The sequence below is a fragment of the Eumetopias jubatus genome, unplaced genomic scaffold (assembly GCF_037043125.1).
Source record: "Eumetopias jubatus isolate StellerSeaLion01/CBP00866 unplaced genomic scaffold, mEumJub1_p1.0 scaffold_13, whole genome shotgun sequence".
In the NCBI taxonomy this organism is placed as follows: Eukaryota; Metazoa; Chordata; class Mammalia; order Carnivora; family Otariidae; genus Eumetopias; species Eumetopias jubatus.
The window spans coordinates 92,596,629-92,621,000 of NW_028274819.1; the positions used below are offsets into that span (position 1 = coordinate 92,596,629).

General features: G+C 52.7%; 1 protein-coding gene and 1 pseudogene across 1 annotated transcript; one reads left to right on the plus strand and one right to left on the minus strand.

Moving 5' to 3' along the window:
• Window positions 1-9,013: 9,013 nt before the first annotated feature.
• On the minus strand, window positions 9,014-10,056 carry LOC114203747 (peroxisomal coenzyme A diphosphatase NUDT7 pseudogene; annotated as a pseudogene).
• An 8,534-nt stretch (window positions 10,057-18,590) lies between these two features.
• Window positions 18,591-23,736, plus strand: LOC148162680 (protein PIP-1-like). Its single transcript, XM_088017404.1, has 3 exons — window positions 18,591-18,648; window positions 22,650-22,763; window positions 23,612-23,736. Exons 1-3 carry the CDS (start codon window positions 18,591-18,593, stop codon window positions 23,734-23,736), a joined length of 297 nt encoding a protein of 98 aa, XP_087873530.1.
• Window positions 23,737-24,372: the final 636 nt, after the last annotated feature.

Genomic DNA, 24,372 nt, shown 5'->3' on the forward strand with positions numbered 1-24,372 from the left:
AAATGACTGGTGTCCTTATAAGAGGAGGAAGTTTGAACACAAGCAGACACTAGGAACACACACACACAGAATAAAGACCAGGTGAGGACACAGCAAGGGGGCAGCCATCTCTAAGCCAAGGAAAGAGGCTTCAGAAGAAACCAGACCTGCTGATACCTTGATCATGGACTTCGAGTCTCCAGATCTGTGAGAAAAAATTCTGTGGTTGAAGCCACACGGTCTGTGGTGTGTGGTTCTAGCAGCCAACAGACCAATACAAATTTTGGTCTCCAGAGTCCAAGGCCTCTGGAACAAATTGCCAAAAGTGTGGAAGCAGCTTTGGACCTGAGTAATGGGTGGTGGCTGGAGGAGTTTGACATTCAGGGACATTGAGAGGAAGTGTAGATGGCCTTGAAAAGACCGTTGGGAGAAAAACGGAGGTTGAAGGTGATTCCAGTGAGGTCTCAGATGGAAATGAGCAATATGTTATCAGAAACTGGAGGAAAGGCAACCCTCACTATAAGGGGAAAAGAATTTTACTAACTTGTGGTTTAGTGTCTTGTTTTTAGTGTTTTGAAGGTAGAACTGACAAGTGATGACCTTGGACTTTAGCTGAGGGAATCTCTAAGCCAAGTGTTAAAGGCATGGCCTGATTTCTCCTCAGTGCTGATCGTAAAATGTGAGCAGAGAGAGGCAGACGCCCTGAACATACCTTTTGTCTCTGTCTTCCTCTTCCTGTTGTTCAGGGTACAGCTTCATACCAGGCCAACAGCTGCAGAGAACAGGCCTGAGGTCACTACCAGATTATCGTCTTGAACCTAAATACAGAGCACGCGGACATTTCCCTCAGTATATCACTTTATCATGTCCACACATTGATCATTTATCTAGTCACTTCTGCTAATCACATTGATCTTCAATAGCTGGGACATTTAGAACCCTAAAACATCTATCTTCATCTGTCCATGAGTTTGCAATCAACCTCCCTCCAAATTGTTCAAAAATTGAGTAAGAAGATCAAGCCTCACCCTAATATCTGGATCTACATGTGTGCAGTGCTCTGCTGGGTAAACCCAGGGACTCTTCCCCTCATCCCCCACCACTAGGAAAGCTGCTTGCTCCACACATTCTCACTAGACTTCAGTGAAGGGAGAGGCCAGACCTGGGCTAGTGAACAGACCAGGATTCTCCTGACATCCACCGAGATCTGCGTGTTTGGCTTGAGCCACCGAATAATAGAAACCAGTTCCTGTCATTGATTCTCAGGTCTGCTTCTAAACCCCCTGCCCCATCCCCTCCCATGCTAAGCTCATTTTTACCTGCTGTTTTCTGGCTATCCCAAATATCAGGGTTTTCAGGGTGGTTTTTAGGAAAGAAGAATCTGGAATTGGTACCCAGCCGCTGATCAAAGGGCTGATGGGGCTGGGGGCCAGCAGGGCCCCGAGAAAGGGAAATGAGTGTGGCAGACACGATGCAGGAGAAGGTGTGGTGGAGGGTATGGATTAAACCTCCGGGAGTCCAAAGCGGCCTCTAGTCAGCTGTGTGGGTCCCACATGGTGGACAACGTGTCAGCCCCGACCCTGCTTCTCCTGCCCCCTATGCCTTCCCTGGCACTAACTCACTCAGAGTAAGTTGACAAAGAGAAGAAGAGCAAAAGAAAGGAGGCATGAGAAGAAGACAAGCCATGTTGTAGGCAGAAAGGAGAAAAACTGATGGAAGGATTTGCCTCCGACCTGCATGCAACAGCCTGACCTTCTACTTTCCAGCGTGGAAGAACAGCCGAGGTATAGTGCACAGGAAGGAGACCCACATATGGGTCACCAAAGAGAGAAGACTCATCTCTGCACCACCCCCACCGCACTGTGCTGGCTTTCTGCCACTTTCTCAGGTTCTAGAGATGTTAAGGACACTGTGACATTGTCAAAAGCTCTTAGACGCAGGCTCAGTACCACACTTGCCATATCTGGGATATCAGGAAGGATACTTAACCTTGTGCAGCCATCACTTCCTGTCCAGCCTTGGCAGGAGGGGGGCGGGTGGACAGGTCATGATCAAGCATGTAAAGAGCCCACCACAGTGCCCAGCAGTCGGCATGTGCTAGTAGATACTGGTACATATTAGCATCCTGCCTCAGCCTGGGCTTTGAGAATTCAAGGCTCTGCAAACAGCTTTGCTGACCACATTCAGCCTAGCCAGACCCCCTTCCTGGCTCTGAGCAGAGGCAGGACCTAAGGTATGCTGTCCCAGTCTCCAAAGCTCTGCTCTCTAAGGGGAATGAAAATGAAACCATGGTTTGTTTCACAGTTCACTGAATTGCAAGAAATCACACGATGGTAAGTTTGCACAGTTCAGGAGGCAAGTGGCTGAAAAGGGAGAGACCTGTGACCTCATCGATCCCACTTTATTTATTTACTCATTTCAGCAGCAGGATGGAAACAAGCTGAGCTGTCCCTTATATTAAATCCTTGGAAGTGCCAACACGAGGTTCCCCAGCACTGCCTGGGTTCCAGGGGACTCGCGGACACCTGCCCCTCACAGTCCGGGCTCCCATGTGGTGACGGTATGGGGAATGGCTTTAAAAGCAAAGGGCCATCAATTCCAAGTCTTGGGCTGAGCGACACTAAACAAACAACATATAAATAGATAAATAGCAAAGGAGAGAAAAATATTGCAAAGGATTTCTGCCTCTTCAACAAAGAATCAAAACGGAGAGAGTGGGGACCACAGAGAAAATAGCCGTGTGGCCACCCCTGTCCCGTTTGCAGCTGCCTGACTCACACCTGGGGCAGCTGGAGAGCTTGTCCAGAGGCCTGTCCTGGGCCTCACTTAGGAGCCTTCAGGAGGTGTCCATATTTGCATGTCCCTTGCGGCTCAGCATCCCAGGTTCCTCCAGCTTCAGCCGGGGGGATTCTGCTCTGCTGCATCCTGAGGGCAGCAGGGGACCTTATCGCTGCCCCTGGCCATCCTCACACATGAGCTCAGCGACCTAGGGTTCAGGTGGGGCAGGTGGAGGAGTCTTGGCTCTTACACAGTCACAACATGGTGAGCAAGGCTGCCCCCTGCAGGCAGCCTCTGCGGGGAGGACACAAGTTCAGCCTGGCCCCCTGTCCTCCTGTGGTGGGCGCAGCACAGGTATCTGGCCCCATCGGGATTCAGGGGCTTCTCCTCCTTCCTGGGGGGCAGAGTGCAGCTGGTGACCCAGAAGGCACAGCTCACTTAAATGGCCTGGGAGACTCACCCGGCCTCCTTCCCCTCTCTCCCTCAGGGCCCTACAAGTTCTGCCAGGTGTCTCTAGAGAGATGCAGTCACCTCAGAGTCTTCCTCTCTAGCCCCTGGCTCTCTCTTTCCAAGGAAACACCTGTTTCAGTGAGCACCGTCCTCCAGCAGGTGCTGTTGGGTGGAAACCCGGTGTCCATGGGATTCTGTCTCTGCACCTCCAGCCCGTGGGGAGACAGGGGCTCGTCCAAGTACATGTGCCCAAGGCCTGCTCTCCCCTAACCAGGAAAGCCCCCAGTTTATTTGGAAATTCTGCATCCAGGCATGTGGGAATGACGCACTTGACTCTCTCGCATGGTCACCGTGGGTTCCAAGGGCTAGCTCTCCCTGGACTCATGACCTCACCCTATTTCTTCCAGGGCTTCCCTTGTGCCTGGGCTGATGCCACCCCAACCCCCCTATGAGGGAAGTAGCCCCTTTGCTGAGTTTCACCCCTTTACCTTCAAAGTAACAAAGGGTATCTGTGCACACGGGGATTTTTCAATCTTTGAACTCCTACTCTGTAGGAGCCTTCCTGCAAATCTGAGGCAGGTGTGTTTGAGGTGGCACAGGGCAGGGTCCCCCGTCCCCACCGCAGGACAAGCTCGGGGGCCTAGTTCTGACCGAAGTTTGCTTAAGCTTGCCAGGCTGCTCTAAATTCTTGTCAGCCTTGAAAATCACATGCAGGCAGCCCTGTCCCTGCCTCTCTGGAGCTTGCAATCAGGCTGTACTTCCGACCACTAAGAGCGGACTCCCTGAGCTGCTCGCACAGCAGGGGCCAGACTTTGGTGCATCTCCCGACGTGTCAACGCTCCCAGACGTCACAAGGGGGAGCCACCGACCAGCTGCCCTGCCTTCATTTGGGAGGCTTGGGCTCAGTGGTGATCTCAGATGGATTATCTGAGAATGGTTCATTTTGCTTCTCTTGATTGCCCAATTAAGTGGAAAATAGAGAAGTTTCAATGGTGGTAGCAGAAATGAGACCTGTAGTGTGCATAACTTAGTGCTTGATCTCAAACAGAGAAGCAATAACTGCGGAGCAGATAGAATCTAGAGCTTCCGCTGAAGGCTCACGGACCTCAACTTTGCGACCAGTGTGGGGATCCGTGCACAGGAGGAGTGGGTTCGAAATGCTGAAAGGAACATCTTATGGGTTGTGTCCAGGGCAGACGTGTCATTAGGAATTTCCTTTTTTTTTTTTTTGGTAAAGTTTTTAAATAGTCCCTACCCCTAATGCGGGGTTCAAACGCACAACCCCGAGATCAAGAGTCACACATTCCACTGAATGAGTCCCCCAGGTGCCCCAGGGATTTGAGATTTTTAGTTATCTAGGAATGGAAACCTGCTTATAACATGAAGCTCATTTCCCCATTACTTTTTCGCATACATCTTCAGGATCCGTGGTGCCTGGAGCCCACCTGAGATGGCAGAAGGTTCTGCCCAATGCTGAGCCCCTAGCCTTTCACCAGCATTGCTAGGTTTTTGAGTGGAAAATCCCAGCCCTTAATCCTGTCCCAATTCCAAGGGGAAAGAGTCAGGGGCAGTGTGCAGCTCCCAGACCATGTGGATGGGATTGGGCATCTGGTGTGGTCCTTCCCCCAGTCCAAGGTCCATGGGAATTGGGGGTGGTGCCCTGGGGTCTCTCTCAGCCAGGACACAGTCACATTCTCGGTTACTGCCCATAGATCCAGCTGCACCCGTCTGTCCCGTTTTGTGTAGCTGAAGGCCCCCGCTAATGGGGCTCTCGGAGGCCAAAAAGCCACAGAAACTGGTGGGCCTAGGTGAGCACTGAGAACTGTCAGAGCACTTGCCACCAAACCCAAAGATGGCTGAGTTCAGGGGAGCTGGTCATGGAACCGGTCAGGTGGGCCCTAGGTCCCCCTCCCACCTCAAGACTTCCGGGCAAGGAGGTGCATCGGAAACCACGGCACATTCACCCCGGGGCACGTTCTTTTTGGTGATGAGTTCGGGTCTAAGAAACCCAGAGGGTTAGCCAAAGGGATGCTTCAACTCTAAAGACCCAAAGGCGCCTCCTTCGGGCACACCTGCTTAATTTATGTCGAAAACCTATGGTCCTGGAAGCTGCAGATATCTACCAAAATGAAAAATGTTCCTGTGTCCTGAAAGCTTGTTGTGGTCAACATCAGGTTGGGGGCCCCAAAATATGGTGCTCGGCACGCATTTGGGTCCCGATGTGGCCAGACAGAAGTGTGGGGGGACTGCATTTGTGGCCAAGCGTCGTCCTGCCAAACCGCTGAGAGCCTTCAGGAGAACGACAACGGCCGTTAAGAAGAACTTCCCCTTATATGAGAAAGTGTGAGAAGTGCACGTAGAAGTAACGGTTTCCAAATTAAACAGGGATGCCTATTTTAATTGGCATACAAAAGCCTCACAGAGTCTTCAAAATCCAAAATAGCTTCATTGAGAGGGTCCTTGCAGAAGGCCACTGAGAAACGACAGGTAGGGGTTGTTCAACATGACCAGCAATTGTTGCTGTTTGTCCCACTCATAAACTACAAACTGGTTCTGTGATCGAAATTGGCCAGATTGCAGAGCCTCATACAATTAAAAAAAAAAAAGTTTTTCTGCCTCCTCCCCTCAACTGAAAGGGAATGAGGTCCCCAGAGGGACAGAGAAGCGTCTGCCACCTTCCTGAAGGTATTTACTAAAGAAGATAATGTAGTTGGAGGCTGGACCCACCTATGACAGCATTTAAGGTGCAACCCAGTTCCTCGGGGAGTTGGCAGTCCCCGGCCCCACCTTACACCTCTCTGCAACACTACAATGCGGCCCTGGAGGCCAGCCAATCTTCTCGGAGGCCTTCTCCCAACCCGCAGACCTCCCTGTTTATCTCAAAGGGCTTGTGACCTGCGTTCTGGCCTGGGCCTCTGAGATGTCACTATCACAGGACAGACTGCAGGGAGGTGATCATACCAGAAGCCGGAGCTGCATTTGGAACTTGGGCCCCTGGGAAATCCTGAGTGTAGGGAGTCTGAAGGTCTCTGTTCCACCCATCTGCACGGTCTGTTCGCATGTGGTGGAGACGGGGGCTGTTTTCTACCTCCAGGTGGGAGAGCCGAAATTCAGAACTCTGTGTAATTGACATAAAGAAAATCAAGCACTTTCCTAAATTAAGTCTTCGTAGAAATTCTCAGAATGATCATAGGAAGTACCCGCACTACTTTTCAGGTTCGTAGGCTCTGGGATAATCTTTGGCCAAGAAAAGCTAGTTTCAGTTTGGTTTCATTAAATGAGGCCTGTCTTCAGACTTAGCAGCATTAAATATCGTGCAGAAACACCACTTGTACTCTACCTGGTCAAACCAGCTCACGTTCCTCACAAAATTTGTCAGCAAGAAAAGCAGCTTGGAATGATGGCCGACTGTGTCTAACGTCTCATGAAGTTGTTGTGAATGGTCTAAACGTAATTATTAAGAACAAGGAAATTAAACAGAAATAGCATAAAATATTTTTAGGTGGACTTTTTAAGTTTCTCCAAATCGTTGGGTCATCTGAAGCCTTCAGTGTTCCTAAGTTAAATGAAATGATAGATAGTCATTAAGTGTCTAGGCCAATACAAATAAGATGAAAGACTAAAACATTAAATGCCAAACAACGGCTTGCTTTTACAGGGGCCACAAAAGAGACCTGGGTCTATTCGTGAACATGTTACAAACCCTGAAACAAAATTTACCTGAAGAAAATATGTTTCCAGACATTATAAAACATATTCGTAAATTTGCCAAGCCCCAGAACGTTAGTATAAAAGACTGTTCATAGTTGTGTACTTCTTTATTTTCACAAAAAATTAAGGTTTCTAAGGGTGCAAAATTCTAATGCACGTACTTAAAACAACCAGAAAAAATAAGGGAGACTTCCCCTAATGCAACAACAGTAGGATGTGTGTTTTCAATAACAGAGGATATAAAGGATGGAAAGGCCTTCTTTGTTGAGGGAAAAGGAAGGGATTTTGTCCTAAGAGAGGCTGATTATTTTAAAGTAGGGAAGAGAAAAAACACAAGACAAAGTCTGAATGTAAAAGGGAAAGTTGGAGGTTTACGAAAAAGGAAACTTTGCTAAGGAATTTTCATGTGTGGTCAAGTCAGAAAGCATTTAATTAATTTAAGTGAATTTTAGATTGATTGATTGATTTGAGAGAGGTGGGGGAGGAGAGGGAGAGGGAGAGAAGGACTTTTAATTTTTTTTAAAGATGTATTTAATTATTTTTAGAGAAAAAGAGCGCGAGCGGGGGAGGGGCAGCGGGAGAGGGAGAGAGAGAGACGCAGACTCCCGGTGCAGGGCGGGGCTGCCCACAGGGCTCCAGCTCATGACCCTGAGCTCATGACCTGAGCCAAATCAAGAGTCAGTCGCTTCACCAGCTGCACCACAAGGTGCCCCAAAGTTACATGAATTTTCATATCAAAGGTAAGTAGGTGCAAACTCAGCATTGGTTTTCTCTCTGTTAAAAGGACAAAGTTTCCCTGAGCTATTGGTCTGCTCTTGATAAGCGAGTATATAAGATTTTCCTTTACTCTTTTCAGTAATCCGCCTAGAAAGCAAAGATTTGGGGTTTTCCTTAATACGTTATGATGCATGAAAATGTTTCTAACCATAACTTTTTAGACTTTCTTTCCTTCAACAGAAAAACTCTAATCCACCTGCTACGTGATCTAGCAAGAACTTCCTCAGACTTTGCTTCTGGGGAACCCGTCACTCTGGGATACTTGGACAGCCACAGAGGATCCTAGCTTACGTCCCTCTATTTCCCAATTCAATACACACGTGCCTTCAATGCCTGTAGCTGCCGATGAAACAGGAGGGAATCTTCGTGATCTTTAAAACTCGGCATCCTGATGTTACAAGGTATTGCCGTGACACAGGTGGGGGTCATTGCCTCTTCATGTTTGCCAAATGAGCGGCTTGCTATTTGTGAATGAAGAAAATTCATGAACATTTTCTCTGCCCGGAGCAGTAGCCACCATTGTGCCAAATAGTGGAGACCTGGTTTGTGACAGTGACATCATGGAATTCCCCAGCTGAGGTGACGAGGCAAGCACAGGGTGCTCTTCTCTGGCTACGCTGAACCAAAGAGGTGACCCGTGAGCAGGGACCTGAGGAAGCAGGTGGGTGAGGCCTGAGACTCTGCAGGGAAAGGCCTTCCAGGCAGAGGGAGTAGCAAGTGTGAAGGTCCTGAGGAAGGACTTTGCTGGGGGCTTTGCCTGAATAGCTGAGGAGCCTGGAGAGTCTGGAGTGGCGAGGGTCATAGCAGGTGAGGGCAGAGGGCCCCTGGGACCCTGGATCTTGCAAGGCCTCGCAGCCCCTGTAAGAATTCCAGCTGTACGCGGAGCGCACCGGGGAGCCAGGGGAAGGAGTTGAGCAGACGGGGGACCTGATGTGCCCCCGGTGTCGCAGGAGCTCTCTGCTTGCTGGTGTGCAGGACAAAGCGTGGAGGGTGAGGAGGGCCCGGATGGAGGCTGGGAGACCAGACAGAGGCTGCTGGGGTCTTCCTTCTATCCTTCCTTCCTTCCCTTCCCCTTCCTTCCTTCCTTCCTTCCTTCCTTCTTTACTTCCTTCCTTCCTTCCTTCCCTTCCCTTCCCCTTCCTTCCTTCCTTCCCTTCCCTTCCCATCCCCTTCCTTCCTTCCTTCCTTCCTTCCCTTCCCTTCCCCTCCCTTCCCTTCCTTTCCCTTCCTATCTCCTTCCTTCCTTCTTTTTCTCCTTTGTGGATCTAATTGGTTTTTTAAAAACCTAATCTTCCAAATTTCTCTCTTTTTTTTTTTATATTCAACAAATATTTATTAAGTGCCTACTATGTGCTGGATACATGTGTACAAAAAAATAACATGCTGTGGGTGAAATTATGCAACACTATGAACACATTTTTCCAGTTCTGAAAGACTTTTGCTCTCTCAGGTAATACAGGGCAAGTGGGAAAAAGGCAAGGTTTTTTACCTTCATATTGCAGGAAAAATAGTCGCACCTGTCAATTGCCGACAGCTTGTGTTACTGTTGTTCTTATGGAGAAGCACACACGAAATCCTCTTAGCTATTTGGATGGTGGTCTCATAAATCATAACTTGCTTGTAGCATGCTTATTTAGTTTCAGGAAGATCTCTTCAGAGGATGAAATCAGATCATTGAGATTAAACTCCATTTCAAAGATGGGATTTTCCCCCAAAATAATTAAGGCAAGGAACAGGGCAAGTTTTGCAGTTATTCCCTTGATCTGGTAAGTGACACCATCTCCAGGGTCTGTGTACTCAAAGCAATGAATAATAACATGATGACCATAATGTGTCAGGTAACGCTGGTGGTAGACATGTGGATGCAGGAAATATTCCAGAGGCACCAAGAACACACTTTTAACTTCATCGGGATTAGGCTGGGCCTGGAAGTTGTGGTCTATAAATCCTACAACTGGGGTTATCAATGTATCACTGTCAAGCAGATATGGCACCAGGCAGCAGACAACCTCCACTTGGTGAGGATGCAGCCCTACTTCCTCCTGGGCTTCCCGGAGAGCTGTATCCACATCATCCACATCTGCTGGTTCAGACTTGCCTCCAGGGAAGCAGACTTCTCCAGGTGACCTTCTTAGCTTCTCTGACTGGAGGGTGAACAACAGGTGGAGTTTTCCTTCTTTTGCCAACAATGGTAAAAGGACAGAATATTTGTTAGAGGACAAGTGAGAATATTTGGTCCCAACATCATGCTTTTTTAAGCGGGCCTTAGCATCATCTATCAAACTGTTTCTGACCGGCTCCGGGGACGCAGAGGGTCGTGCCATCCTGCAGGGGAAAGTTTGTTTCCGGACGGAGACGGCCTCAGAAGCGCTCAGCTGGGTGGACATGCCCCAAATTTCTCTTAAATAAAAAATTTCTACGATTCTTTGTGTGTACATGAACAGTTTTGAAAGCCTCTTCTGCACATCTGTTTATGTATCTTTTTAAAGAATTAAGTGTTTATTGGAATGAGGCAGAAATCTCTTTCCCCTGTCATCTGAAAGCCAGGCCGACCCCCTGAGCATTGTAGGCGTTATTGCCCCGTGGACTCCAGCATCCGGTGTTGCTCCAAACGAGAAGGATGTCACTTCAAATAGTCCACAGTCGATCTGCTCTTCTCTCTAGGAAATGGTCATATCTTCCTTATTCTTGCCCAATGTACTGGAATCTCACAGTGATGGTGCGGTGGGGTCTTACTCTGTTTCTCCTCCTTGACCCTTGCTAGACGCTTTCTACTAAAGATTCATGTCTCACTTGAGGAAACTGGTTTTTCGAAGAAAAATTCTTGCCATGGTTTCTCTGGAATGCTGTAGGTTGGTGTTGCACTCAGGGTCGACCTTCCACATCTTAGCAATTCCTCAAACACTTGTCTTTGTCATTTTTGTCTGCTCTGGGCGATGGAAGGCAAGACAGGCACCGGGGGAGACGGGGAGAGTCCAACAGCCCAGAAGGGGTTTTCAAGAAGGAAGGAGCAGCCAATCACACACGCTTCCAGGGAGTTAGGGAGAGAGAGGCTGACAATGTTGGGGCCGTGTCCCGACCGTTCTGCCCTCAGTGGCCCCATGAAGCTCAGGGCAGGGCAGCCTCTGGGAGCCCAGCCGGGCCTGATGGGGTCTCACTGGCTAGAGTTGCAGGTCCTGGAGGAAATGCTTTGCGGCTGGTGTTGTTCACGTTTACCGTAAAAACTGGAAGCGTCCCACAGGGCACATCGCTCAGGTCCACTTGGGATTGGGCCTCCCCGCCCACCCTCAGGCACACTCACCCCAGCCTAAGCCAACACCCAGAGGCGTCCCCAGGAGTCTACTCAGCCCCTCGCTGACACAGCAGTGGTGGATTCAGCCACGGGGAAACTCACGTCCGCTTCCTGCTCTTTGTCCCTGGGATTCTCCCCCACTCTGGCTGCAGGAGGCCTGTGGAGACGAGGCTCCCTGAGAGCTGATCGCCCAGAGCACGGGAAGCCCTGCTGTTCCTTCCCAGACAGCGGCTCTAACCGTGCTTACACATGATTTGGAGGGCTCTCTGAAAGCTTCCTTGGGGCAGGAAGTGCAGGTGGAGTAGGTATGGATTTGTTGGTACTATAATTGGGGTCCAAGAAATGCCTCATTTGTCATTCTCTAAACGTCGTCCATAACGCGACACCCCCCCCCTCCCCGGATGCTAGAACAGTCCACCACTGCCATTCCGGGGGCTTCTCCCCTCCTCTCATCACCATCGGGAGGAGCGTCTAAAGAAGACACACAGCAGTGGAAGTTCATGACGTTTGCCTGAACTTAGAGCAGAAATACCTGCCTGTGGGGAGCTCCTGCTCCCTGTTTTGGCTTCATGCTTGGGGCCTCCCTGGTTCCTGCCAAGTCGGAAATCCATGGACATGAGGGGCCACCTCTCCGAGTGGACCGTGTCCCTGTGCGGTCACCCGCTCCTTCGGGCGCTGCCAGAATCAAGGTGGGAAGAAGCGATCCCATCCTCCCACAGCCCCCGAGGCATTCCCTCCCCTCCCCACTATCTTGGTAATCCTGCCTAGGGCTTCAGGCTTCCAGATAGAGGGGCAAGTGGGGGAGGCTGTGCTTGCTTCTGTTGGTGCTGGCCAAAACGTCCTCCCTGAGGGCAGCCATAAAACGACTGGAAAATTCCTGGAAGAAAGTGGCAGCTATTTCGAGAAGGGAGAGAGGGCAGACAAAAGGAGTTTGGTATGTCAGCTAGGAATCCTGCCACAAAATGGTTTTTGTCCTTAAGGCGAATGTTGCACAAAAGGAAAAGAGGTTTTAGGGGGGCTTCCTAAAGCAATACCGGCCAGCCGGCAGATCCCCTGCTTGTCTACCCTCTTCAAGTGAGAGCAGAGGGGCTGGGAGGACACCCCTGGGCGGGGCAGAGACCCCCGGCCTGGGGGGAGCTCCTGGGACCAGTGCTGGGTGGCCTTTGGGAGATACTGGAAGTCTGTGTGGGAAGTGGACGAAAAGCTTGCCGTCTACCGGCGTCCTTTGCAATCTCTAGGTCATCCCCCACCCTGTGAGCCCTGGGAGAGTGGGGGTCCTGGGGCAACTGTCCCCGCCTTGGCCCCCTGCGCTTCCTGCCAGCGACACACATAGGTCATGTAGCTGCTCTTCTGCTTTTACGAACTTCCCACCCACCCGCTAAGCATCAATATTTCCTGTCGTGAGACCCTTTCCCCAGATACCCCCAGGATCACAAGCGGCCTCGGGGCCGGCTTCCACCCTCTGTCCCCAGGCCCCATCCGCACAGACACTGAGCTCTTCTGGGCCTACATTCATTCCACAGCCAAGGGCTTGTTGCGTTGCATCTCCTGTGGTGCCTTATATGACAGCGATTAGACCGATTTTATTCTCCAGGATATAAGTATTGTCTCCTGCCCCCCACACCCCACGTGTGCGTGTTGGGGGTCCCTGTCCCACAAGCAGAGCCGGGAGAGGACCTTCAGCCCTCCATCCCCTCTGGGCTGCGTCATAAAGTTCAGGTGCACTATTACGCGTAGCCATGACACCGGTGTACCCGGGAGGGCCTGGAACGATCCAACCATCAATTTCCCGGCTCATTCTGCTCCTGTGGCTAAGGTTCCCAGGGACCAGTCCCCTCCTCCAGCCACCAGGCGTGGTTCCTGCTCATCCCTGAAGAGCAGATTGCAGTTCCCTGACCGCCGTGGTATGATGCCTCTGACCCAGTCCCATCCTCTCTGAAAACTCGGGGTCACCGAGCCTCCTCCTCCTCCAGAGCCCAGCCCCACACTCCCTGGGGGGTGCTGCTCTCCCCACGGGCAGCCCCGTCGGGCCCTCTGTGGCGGGAGGGGTCCTCCTCCCCCTGCCGTGGGGTAAAGTGCTGGCGATCTCATCGGGCCACTGTCCCACAGACGGCTGTCGGCCACCTTCATAAATGAGGAGTGGGAATCCCTCCCTCCTCGACGGGGTGGGTAGGAGGTACACACCACCCTCTCGATCCAGGGACGGAAGCGCGTGTCCTGGGAGCCTCGAGCCCCCACTGGACTCAGCGTCCTGCAGAGAGTCAGGGAGAAGCTGCAAGGGGCTGCAACCCTTTGAGCAGCTGGGTGCTCTCCGTCCTCCTGTCCAGCTCTTCGGAAGTCATGACCAGGAGTGTCAGAAGAACCGCTTTGCCTAGAAACTATAAAATAGCTTTTCTGAGTCCATATGCTTATGGAGCCAGATTGGGCCCAAGGAAGCCCTCTCAGAAAGCCGAAACATGGACAAGGGCCACCCTCTCTAAGGTGCGCTGGCAGGACATGGGCTCAGGGATTGGAGAGAAACCGTTTGCGCCGAGGGGGTACCCAACCCGGGACCGGCCCCTCCCTGAGCGGGCCAGAGTCTCGGGGTCTGTGCCAAGCAGGCCCCCGGGTGCCGTGTGCAGAGAGCCGGAGCCCAGGCCCGGGTGCCAGGTCCCAGCTGTGCGAAGCTGGCCGGGGTGCTGACCTCAGTCTCCAGCCGCACGAAGTGGGGGTAACAGGGCCCAGCACACTGGAAGTAGGGGCGCAGATGGCACTGCTCCTCGAGCTCTTGCCCGGGGGCCTGGCGCTCGGGGGACACTCACATGAAAGCCATTATCATGTTGCATCTGTGCGGCCCTGGGGCCCATGGAAAACAAGAGTGGCGTCCTGGAATAACCAACCGCGCTGCTCCCCGGGGGCTTTGTGGGCAGTGCCGGTGAGGAAGCACGGCAGGAGTGGCCTGTGTGTGACCTTGCACTGAAGTCTGGGGTGAAGTCTGGCCCCCCATGCGGCCTCAAGTCAAAAGGTTCTGGACCGACCGTCCCTCCCTTCCATGCCTCCACTTAGGATTGTTCAACTTCAAATGGTGTGAAAACCATACACATTTGCTAGATACTGTACTTGGATTTTTTTAAGATTTCGTATTTTTTCATTCACTCATTCATTTATTTTAGAGACAGAGAAGAGGGAGAGGGTGCATGGGAGCGGGGGAAGAGGGGGAGAGAGAGAGAGAGAGAGAGAGAATTTGAAGCAGGTTCCACACCCTGCTTGGAACCAGACGCTGCGGTGGCTCTCACGACCCTAAGATCATGACCTGAGCTGAAATCAAGAGTTGGACGCTTAACTGACTGAGCCACCCAGGCGCCCCAAAACTGTACTTCCATTTTAAATCAGGACCTTCCCCTGGGTGGGGAGAGGCACTGGGACACCCCGTCCATAGGAGTGGTGGTGGCAGGTCACGTTCCCAGTCAGCCGCGCTGACGGGGGGCGCCAACAACACAGACTCTGACAACCACCGTGGCCCTGCAATCATGCTGTTACACCTTCATGACCCTCGTCGATGAATTACAGGAGATATTGGACTCTGGTATATAACAGGCTTGCGTCGATGATTTTGCCCAACTCTGCGCTGCTGGGCGTGCTCTGAGGTCCAAGGTGGGCCAGGCTAAGCGATGAGAGGGAGGAGGTGAGGTGTGTACTCGGTGCTCTCTTGACGTACGAGTTTGTAACCCAGGATGGCTTTGTCGGTGCATAACTTCACCGGATGTCAAGGAAGATCTGTGTTGCTGTCCGGTTGTTGCCGAAAAACATCACCGCAACTTAGTGGTAAACCACCACATACCCATTCTCGCAGTGGTCTGGAGTTCGAGAGCCTGAAATGAGTCTCACAGGGCTCAAGGCCAGATGGGAGCTGCGCTGGATCCTCCCGGAGCTTCTGAGGGAAAATCCTCTCCTTGCTTCTTTCAGCTTCGGGAGGCTGCGGCGTTCCTTGGCTTGTGACCCCCTCCCATGGCCCCAACTCTTGCCTCCATCACCACTTTCCCCACTAGGGACGGACTGATCCGCTTCCTCTCAGAAGGAGCCCTGCGGTTACTCGCGTCCCACGCAGAACATCCAGTCTCGTGTCCCCATCTCCAGGTCCTTAACGACATCTGTGTGCCCCCTCTCTACAGGACAGTATCTGCAGGTTCCGGAGACTAGGATGCGGACACGCGGGAGAGCCACCATGTGGATACTGTACCCTGTCCTGTCTGCAGTGCGTGGTATCCACACTGCACACACCGCAGACACACATACCTGTGTGCACTAGGATGCACATGCGTATCTATCTATCTTAAGAGATTTATTTTCAGAAATGGACTCAGTGATCATGGGGGTTGACAGGTCCCATGTCAGGCAAGCCACCTGCAGCCTGGACACTCGGCAGTGTCAGGGCAGAGTTTCTTCTTCTCCAGGACACTGTTTTTGTTCTTCAGGCCTGCCGCCGATTGGATGAGCTTCACTCGTGTTAGGGACGGGAATGTCTCTTCCTCGCAGTCAACTGATGGTCCACATCCACGAAACATCTTCCCGGCAACACCCGGACTAGTGTTTGACTCCGTAACTGAGGACGGAGCCTCCCCGGTGGACGCGTAAAGCTCGCCATCCCCGCCATGGACGTTCACGTTTTCCATCCCGTCTGGGGCCCCTTCAGCATTTGTGTCTGCCGCCTTGTTTTCCACTCCTTTCTCTCTCTGTCTCTCCCCTCCTGATTCTTCCGTGTGCGTCGGGCTGGGGGCCCGACGGTGCCCCGCACGCCTCGGAGGCGCTGTTCCTTCTGCTGCTTTGCTTCCCATCCTCAGATCGCATCATCTCCGTCAGCCTGTTGAACATCTCTGGTTGTTTCTTCAGCCAGTCAAAGGGACCGCTGACCCCTCTCGTGACTTGTTCACGGCAGCTGGCTTATCAGCTCCAGAATTTCCATTCGGTTCTTTTTTATAACGTCTATCTCCTCGTTGGTGTGATATCGGAGCCGCTGTCGGTTCCCTTTAGTACTTGAACAGACCGTAAGGGCTGCTTGGCCACCCTGCCTCAACCAGACATCGGGCCGTCTCACCACAAGGGTCTTCCCCCCGCTTTCCTGAGGGATAAAGGACAATAAAATGATATATATTTAAGGGGGTACCATGTAATGATTTCATACACACAGATTTTGTGAAATGATGACCACATCAAGCTAACTGATCACTTGGCACACTTACTTCTGTGGTGTGTGTGGTGATGAGTAAGGGTCAGGCGGGGCTAGATAGGGACAGACAGATAGGGGGCTCTGTGATCAGGCTCACAGAAATCCCAAAAATGCAGAGGTCTGAGGAAACCAGAGATAAGGGAACACACCAGACCACCCCGCCCTAGGCGTGCGAGGGGGGAGTCTCCTTTATGACCGTCTCCTGGGGTCAACAGAAAATAACCAGACCCCAAGAAGAAGTAAACCACTAAAGATGTTACCACTAGTCCTCTACCAAGGGTGTTGCCGGGAGAGAAGTTAAAAAGATTGAAGTGTGGGGCGCCTGGGTGGCTCAGTCGGTTAAGTGTCTGCCTTTGACTCAGGTCCTGCTCTGGGGGTCCTGAGATCGAGTCCCGCATCGGGCTCCCTGTTCAACGGGGAGCCTGCTTCTCCCTCTCCCTCTGCCCACCCCCCCCCCGGCTTGGGCTGTCTCTCTCAAATAAATAAAGTCTTAAAAAAAAATTAAAAGATGTAAGTTCCATGGTGAGCTTTCAATAAAAAAACAAACCCTAAAAGCCCTCAGTGTGGGGACCCTCTCCTTCCGGAGAGCTTTATCTGTATCCTTCCTTAATAAAGCTCCATCGCTTTCCTCACTCTCTGTCGTCCGCAAGATTCACTCCCCGACTCCGTGAGACGAGAACCTCACTCTCCCACTTTGGTGAGATTCCCCTTGGCAAATGCAAGTACACAGCGCAGTGTTAACCGGAGTCACCAGGCTCACCACTGGTCCCTCGGCACTCGGTCCACATGCAACTGAGCGTTGAACCCTTTACCAACATCCCCCACCCCCATCACAGACAGTTTCTAGCACCACATCTTTGCTGACTGTGGGTCACCCGGGCCTGGGGCTTCGCTTGCCTCGCCTTTCTTGGACGCACCTGGACATTTGAGGTAAACTGTTGCAGCAACTCTGGGTAGCGAGTCCTCTTTCATCCCACCTCCCAGCGCTTTGGGGTGGTGTTTTCTTGACTACGGTTCGTGATTTGCCTGGACGTGTGCGGTGAAGTTGACTTGCCCGCAGGGAAAAACGTCTGCCCTCTCCCCGCAGAGGGTCAGCTGTGTGCACGCTCTCTGTGACCCGGGGTGGGGGGTCTAGCAGGACACTTTAGGACTGTCTCTTTCCCTCTTCCCTCCGTTAAGTTCTCGCCTCTGTGGCCTCAAGCAAAGGGTGAGCTCCACTGAGGACGGATAATGGCTCCGTGATTTCAGCAAGGCCCTGGGGCAGAGGAGTTCCCCTGTTTGAACTTGCTGGATGTCTTCAGGGCAATTCCCAGGGTTTCCAACCAATGGTTTAAAAAAAAAACCATTTTTCACCTGTTAGGACCGTTTCGCTGGGGCGCCTGGGTGGCTCAGTCGTTAAGCTTCTGCCTTCAGCTCAGGTCATGGTCCGAGGGTCCTGGGATCGAGCCCCGCATCAGGCTCCCTGCTCAGCGGGAAGCCCGCTTCTCCCTCCACTCCCCCTGCTTGTGTTCCCTCTCTCGCTGTCAAATAAATAAATAAAACCTTAAAAAAAAAAAAAAAGGAGTGTTTCGCTGGCCGGGGTGGGTGTGTAGTTCTCCTCCCAACACCATTCTGGAAAGGAATCCCTCCACCCGCTGTAATCTAGCATCCCGAAGAGGAAAAGTTATTTAAAAAAGAAATGGAGATTTAAAAAAAAAAAAAAAAAAGCTAAAAAGGAAAACCAAGTATGGGTCACTTGCAGCATAGCTCTTAAAGTTGGGAGGAGAAAAATTTCCTGTGCTCCTGTTTGCCCAAACATGACCAAACAATGCCGACGTGTTTTATTTCTAAGAAATGAGACAACAGCACTCTCAAATCTGTTGTGTTCTGTTGTGTGCTGGCCTGCACTTTCCAAAAGTCTAAGCTCGTGCTTATTACTCTGTTTATTCACTAGGAGAGACTCTTGAACGGGCGGGTATGTGTATTCACACCACTCTTCGGTACTTCCCTTAAATATGGTGAACGCCGTTGGATGGGGACACATTCCCTCATTCACTTGGATCTCCAGTGCTTAGGCGATGGTAGTCAGGCCGCATCATTTCATTTACGATTGGGAAATGGAGATGCACTTACGATTGGGAAATGGAGATGCATTTACGATTGGGAAATAGAGATAGAGCGATGTCTCCTACCCACTTGTCTCCCTCGGTCAGGCCAGCGGAGGGGGCTGGGCCAGTATCTCTGGGCGGAAGGCAGGGCCCTGGCTCCTGAGGCTCTTTGTCCCCTCGGTGTCCTGGGAACAGGGGCCTTCGCTGCTCCTTCAGCCAGCACTTACACAGCCAGGGTTCTCAGAGGCTCTGGATGCCGGCGACCCTGCCCCGCTTCGGCCGGGCCTTGGGTCCGGGTCCAAACGCAGCGATGGGTCGAAGCCTCCTGCCCCTGCTGCTGCTGTCCTCACAGCTGGGCTTCCTGCAAGGTGAGCCCCTGGGGGGCAAGGGGCGGCAGCGGGGACTGAGGGGGGTCTGGGGGAGTGGGGCGTCCCTCTGACTCTCTACCTGCCTGCCTTGTCCTGACTGACACCCCACAGGTCAGATTACCCCGGGGAGCTGTTATCTAACGGGGACATCTTATTTTTGTAGGGACACATTTCAGGGCCTTTCTGTTTGCAGCTTGGTTCTTCATAACTTCGTCTGCCTAAACACTCTTCAGGTCCTCCCTCTGTTGCCCTTGAAGGTTTCAGCTATGGGGTTATCCTGGGGCATCGGGATGACCGCTCACTGCAGATTTAGTTGGATGTCCGGACCCATGAGGCCACATTGCACCCAGAGGGAAAGAGAAGGTTTTCCACTCACCTGCTGAGACTTGGGGGAAAGCAAGACTTGCGCCCAGCTGGTCTTCCGATGGCCTGAGGAGCAGGGAAGGGAGCCTGGCCTGGGATTGACATGGTGGTTGGGAGAGGGCCAGGGCCGTTCCTGCCCCCAGCAAGGGTCTGTGTGTTTTGAAACCCCCGCCGTGTCACTGGCAGCTGTCCCCGGGCCCAGAGGTGAGGCAGAAGGGGTCAGACTGGAGCGCCGTCCCCGGTCACACATCATAAAATGGGGTCAGACACTTTATCAATGGGAACAAATGTGGGGGTCCAGACCACTGCGGACACTTAGATGGAATCGCAAGTTAGTCTTCAGGGGCTTCACCACGTTCACACGTGCCGCTGACAGGAGCCGGGGCACAGCTTGCTGAGAGCCGTGTAGGTTCTTCGTCACCTTCCACGCAAACTTCTATAAGCCGGTCGGTCCGCCTGCGCGCACGCGCGTGTGCGTCTGTGTGTGTGCGTGCGCGGTGCGCACATAGTAAAAGATCATTCATACTTGACCCACACAGATAGACACACACGCTACCCAGTTGTGCGAGCACAGTCAGAACCCTGTTAGTTCGTTTTGTGCTTATACTGTCACCACAAAAGACACGATTTCATGTTCAGTGTGAACCGTAACACTGAACCGATAATAGCATTCACAAAGGTCAGATGTTTGACCGTCTACAGTACACGTGGGCACAGCTTTTGTTGGATCCGAGGGCTGAGTGAAAAGTGGAATGATCGCTGGCATCACTGGCAACATCTGCTTGCATCCTCCCCCTTCAGCCAGGGGGACCAGCCTAGGAAGGGGCTAGTTGCTTTGCGGGTGCGCGAAGACTGGAGACTCAGAATACAAAGGACGCCAGATGCGTTGAGAACACGCTCATGTGACCCAAACGGAAATTCATCCTCCTGACCCGTGTTCCCCCAGAAGCTGGATCTGAGGTCATTTGTCTGGACAGTGGTCCCAGGAGATGCCAGCAGGGGCGTGAGCCAGCGAGCCACGGAAGGGAGCGAGCTAGTGAAGGAGGCGTCCTCGAGCTAGATGCACGGCGGGCACGTGGAGCCCAGTGCTGCCGGGACCTTCTGGAGGACAGTGTGGAGCGGGCCCCAAGCTGTCCCAACTCAAGGGGAGAGAGCTGGAGCATTTAGCCACCGATTCCCCACCTGCTCTGGGGAGAGGGACGCCTCCAGGGGCTTTGGCACTGTAGGACCCCAGCTCGCCCCGCAGGCCCCGGTCAGGGTCACAGGCGTGTGCAGGAGCAGCCCGCAGCCTGTGCAGGTGAATCCGAGGCTGGGGGGCAGGGGGCGGCGCGCTGCAGGGACTCCACTGACTGGTGGCTTTCTGTCTCGCCCATCTCTCGCCTCGGCCTCTTGTATGCTGTCCTTCCTCAAAGTCCATCGTCCACACAGCGGCCAGAGCCTGCTTGCACAGCACAAACCGCTTCATGCCTCGCCCTCTTTTTAAACCTCCGATGGCCTCCTCTCCAGAGCAAAATCCCAGTTCTTATGGTGGTGGAAACTGTCCTATCCAGTAAAAGTATAAGGCCAGCTCCTGATGTAGTTTGGATTTTCTGAGTAGACATATTCAAAAAGTCAGAAACATGTAGAAGTAATTTTAATAACCTGTTTATTTACCTTGGTAGATCTAAAATAGTATCAGCCGCACACACACCATCAACGTTGCGCTGACTTATCGGCAAGTACAAGTGTACTTGTACCACGTGCTTGAAATCCACTGACGGCCCGTCTCTTTGGATTTGGGGTGTTTCTGGGCTTTTTGTGCTTTTGTGTTTGTGTGTGTTTTATTTGTTTTTTTCTCATGCCGTTAAAGCATGGGGACAGGGCCGCCGAGCCCAGAGATCCGCACGGGGGCTGTGAGGAGTGACTGAGGCCATACTGTTTAGGGAGTGGGGGTTAGGGACAGCGTCTGTCTCCAGGGAATTTGGGCATGTGACAAGCAAGGTCTCCAGGACCTCGGAGGGCTAGCTATCGTTAAGATAGGGCTGCCTTTACTATTGTCTGTAAAACACTAGTCACGGACCCCCTCAAATGGGGATCAGCGGGCCTAGTGTTTGCAAGGTGATTGCTAACCTGCAGATGGGGGGGTGTTAGCGGTTAGCAGAGGGGGTCACGCTGAGGCGAGCAAAGCTGTCGTGGTCACTCGGTGAAGGAAGTCCCTGAGGGAGCGGCAGGGCCGTTACCCTCCGTGAGCCTCGGCAGCTCTGCCTGGAGGGAGACTCGAGCTACAGCCCAGTCCGGTCCCTGCTCTGTTCTCCCATCACCTGCCCCCTGAACAACTTGGGCCCTTCGGTCTTTGAGGTTGCTGCGGGCAGAAGGGCCCATGTTCTGTAACTTCCTTGCTGAGGCAGGGCGCAGAGAGGTCCCTGCCCCGGGGCCCCGCCGGTCCGCTGAGGGTTGACTAGGAGTCTCGAAAGGCCGAGCCGCTGTGTGTGCAGCTGCTAACGGACGGGAGTCTCCTCGGGGGCAGAGGGTCACCTGTGGGCCAGACCTGGTGGCCGTGAAGGCGTTTTGGCCCCAGGCACAGAGACGTTGGAAAAACCAGCAAAACAGGATGAAGAGAGCAAGAAGAAAGAGAAGCCCAAGGCAGGGTCCTTTGACGGTTGACCGAAGTCCTGGGGCCCGCGCGTTTGGACCAGTCACGGGGCACAGGCTCAGCAGTCCCGGGGGGCAGGGCCCCGAGTGGCCGGCGCAGCCCTGAGAAGGGACCCTCGGGTATGGCCCCCGGGACCTCTTCCAGCTCACTTCCTAGTTCTGCCGGCCTTCCCTCTCCTCGGCCCCTGCTGTCCTTTCCCTTCCTGGGACGGGCCACCGCGCTTTTCTCTCAGTCTCCGCACTTGCCCCCGTGTGTCTTCCTGGAACCAGTCCCCAACTCCTCCCAGGTGTTTAAAGAGTCAGCTTCTCTTCTTCCTTTAACTTGCTCAAGTGTGAGCTTATGTGACGCCTGAGAGCGCTTCTCTGACGCCCCACGTGACGGGACAGCCCTAGGGGCTCCCACCTCACCACGTCCCTGTGCTCAGGCCACGCTCTTCCTCTGTCCCGGCACCTGTGACCCTCCTCCTCGCTTGTCCTTTGTCAGCCACTTCCCCCATGTACTGGCTGTCTTAAGGGAATAAGTGACATGCCTGTTTCATTCCTCCCTCCTGTCACTCTGTCCCCACCATCTGGGAGAGCGCCTCGCACACAGCAGGTGCTCAGTATTTGCGGGGGGAAGGCAGGGGCCAGGTGCTGCCCTCCTAAGGCTCGAGAAGAGTGAGGAGCTGGGGCTCTGGGCCAGACATCTGCAGGGACACCTGCGGCTGCCTCCCCCACTTCCTTCTTCTCCTTGCCTTGGTCCTCCCTGGCTTGCCTCCTTTCCTCCCTCTCATCTCCTCCTACCCTCCTCCATCCCTGGGCCTCGAGGGGGACCCTGTCGTACTCGGGCAGGCGTGTCTCCCCCAGGTATGAGCCAAGCACCCCGAAATCCTCTGATTTCTGCTACCTCATCTGGCCTGGAACCTGGCCACTGGCCAGGCTGCCCGTGGCCCAGAGGTTGTGCTCCCTCCCGACCTGGTGGAAGGTAGGGCCTGGAGAACCTTATTGAGCCCATTTTCACTTTCCAGCTCTACAGTGTTTCCAGTGTCAACGAATCAATGCCAGTGGGGTTTGTGAGACTGGGGAAAGTGTCTGCCAGGCTAAAGGCAACCAGCAGTGCTTTCTGAGGAAGGTCTATAAAGGTAGGTGGGCCTAAGACGTCTCCTGGGTGACCTCTGCATGAAGTTAGGTGCTAGCAGTGGGCGTCAGGGTTGGGAGTGGGACCCGCATGGGACCACAGGGAGCCAGGGCCCCCAGGGCAAGGCAAGGCGACTCTAGGACCCAGGGAACTGCGACCTTAGGAACCATGGGAGTAGCACCAATATAGGCAGGGGTTGATTTTATTTTTTTCAACTAAATTTGTGAATCTGTGTCATCTGGTTCTGGTACTCGGCTGCCAGTGGCTCCTAACTGGGCCTGTACCTGTAAGAGAAGAAGACAGCATCCTCTGTTAGCTCCTGGGGTGACAGGAAGGACTGTTAAAATCCCACTGAGTAGAACTTGAGTGTGGTAGAGTTTTGGGAAACTGGAGGTGGAGGTAGGGGGAGAGCAGTGGGGAGGGTGATTAGGGCAATTTCTATTCACCCCTTCCTGCCCTCTCCTGTGTGGGACACAGGACACCCCTTCCTGCCCTCTCCTGTGTGGGACACAGGACACCCCTTCCTGCCCTCTCCTGAATCCTAGGACACAGAGCCCCCAGAGCTATCCTACAGGAGCCCACTAGGGGGCCCTATCTCAAATATCTCAATCCTGGAAGGCAGATACTCCTCCCTACAAGAGAACAGGAGTCCTTGATGGAAAATTCCATTTTCTCCTGGTTCCTTGATTAAGTTGTTGATGCAATGTTGATGCAATGACCTTGCATGTTGATGCAATGATCCTTTCAGCAATATTGACTGAGCACTGCATGCCAAGATGCGCTGGACCCCACAGCCGTGGGTCTGCAACCCAGGCTCTGGGGTCTCACTTACCCTCTTCTCTCTCTCTGTAGATGACACCCTTTCATATGGATATCAAGGTTGTAGCAGTGTGTGTTCCCCTATGACAATCTTTTATATGGATGTTGCTTTGGAGGATAAATGTTGCAATGACTCACCTTTCTGCAACAAGTTCTAAAGATGGAGCCCAGCTTTGCCCTGACCTGATGGATGAAGCTGATTCAACACACTTTTCAACTCTCAGGATCCTTACAACTATTGTGCACTGACTATGCGCTCCCTATAAGGAGAAGTCATAAGCTAGTTCTGTGCCAGGTCCAATCACCCTTTTCTTTCCCTTATTGTGAGATGCTTCCGGGAGAGTCTTTAAAATCCAAGTGGAGTGAGAAGTGTGGGCGTGGGTAGGTCCAAACATGCCTTCTTCCTTTCGAGGCCCTAATCACGAGTCATGCTTATTTTCATTTTAAAAAGGCAGGGTCTGTGGGAGACTGTGGGTTCTGTCATCCTGGGTGTTGTGGAGGCAGCTAGCTGAAGGAAGAAGGAGAGTCCTCAGAAGCTGAAGAGCATAGGGAATGAGTTGGCTGTAAATGATGTATGAGTTGGAGGGGGCAAGCTGTAACAAAAATCTCTGAAATGTTGATGTCTTAAAATAATAATGAAAAATAATAAAAAAGATTGCTAACCCACCTCACAGTTCATCGAGGTGGTGGTGATTATTTAGAGATCTCAGCTTCTTTCAACTTTTTATGCCGCCATCTTTAACAGTCTCCAAGCTCTCTACGGAAGGGGAAGTAAGCATGGAGAGGCACATGGG

What these genes read in the sequence shown, in the direction of transcription:
- LOC148162680 (XM_088017404.1), top strand. Translation starts at nt 18,591, where the DNA reads ATGGGTCGAAGCCTCCTGCCCCTGCTGCTGCTGTCCTCACAGCTGGGC. An exon ending in ACAGCTGGGCTTCCTGCAAG is followed by an intron (nt 18,649 to 22,649) that starts GTGAGCCCCTGG and finishes TTCACTTTCCAG; the next exon opens with CTCTACAGTGTTTCCAGTGT. An exon ending in TCTGAGGAAGGTCTATAAAG is followed by an intron (nt 22,764 to 23,611) that starts GTAGGTGGGCCT and finishes CTCTCTCTGTAG; the next exon opens with ATGACACCCTTTCATATGGA.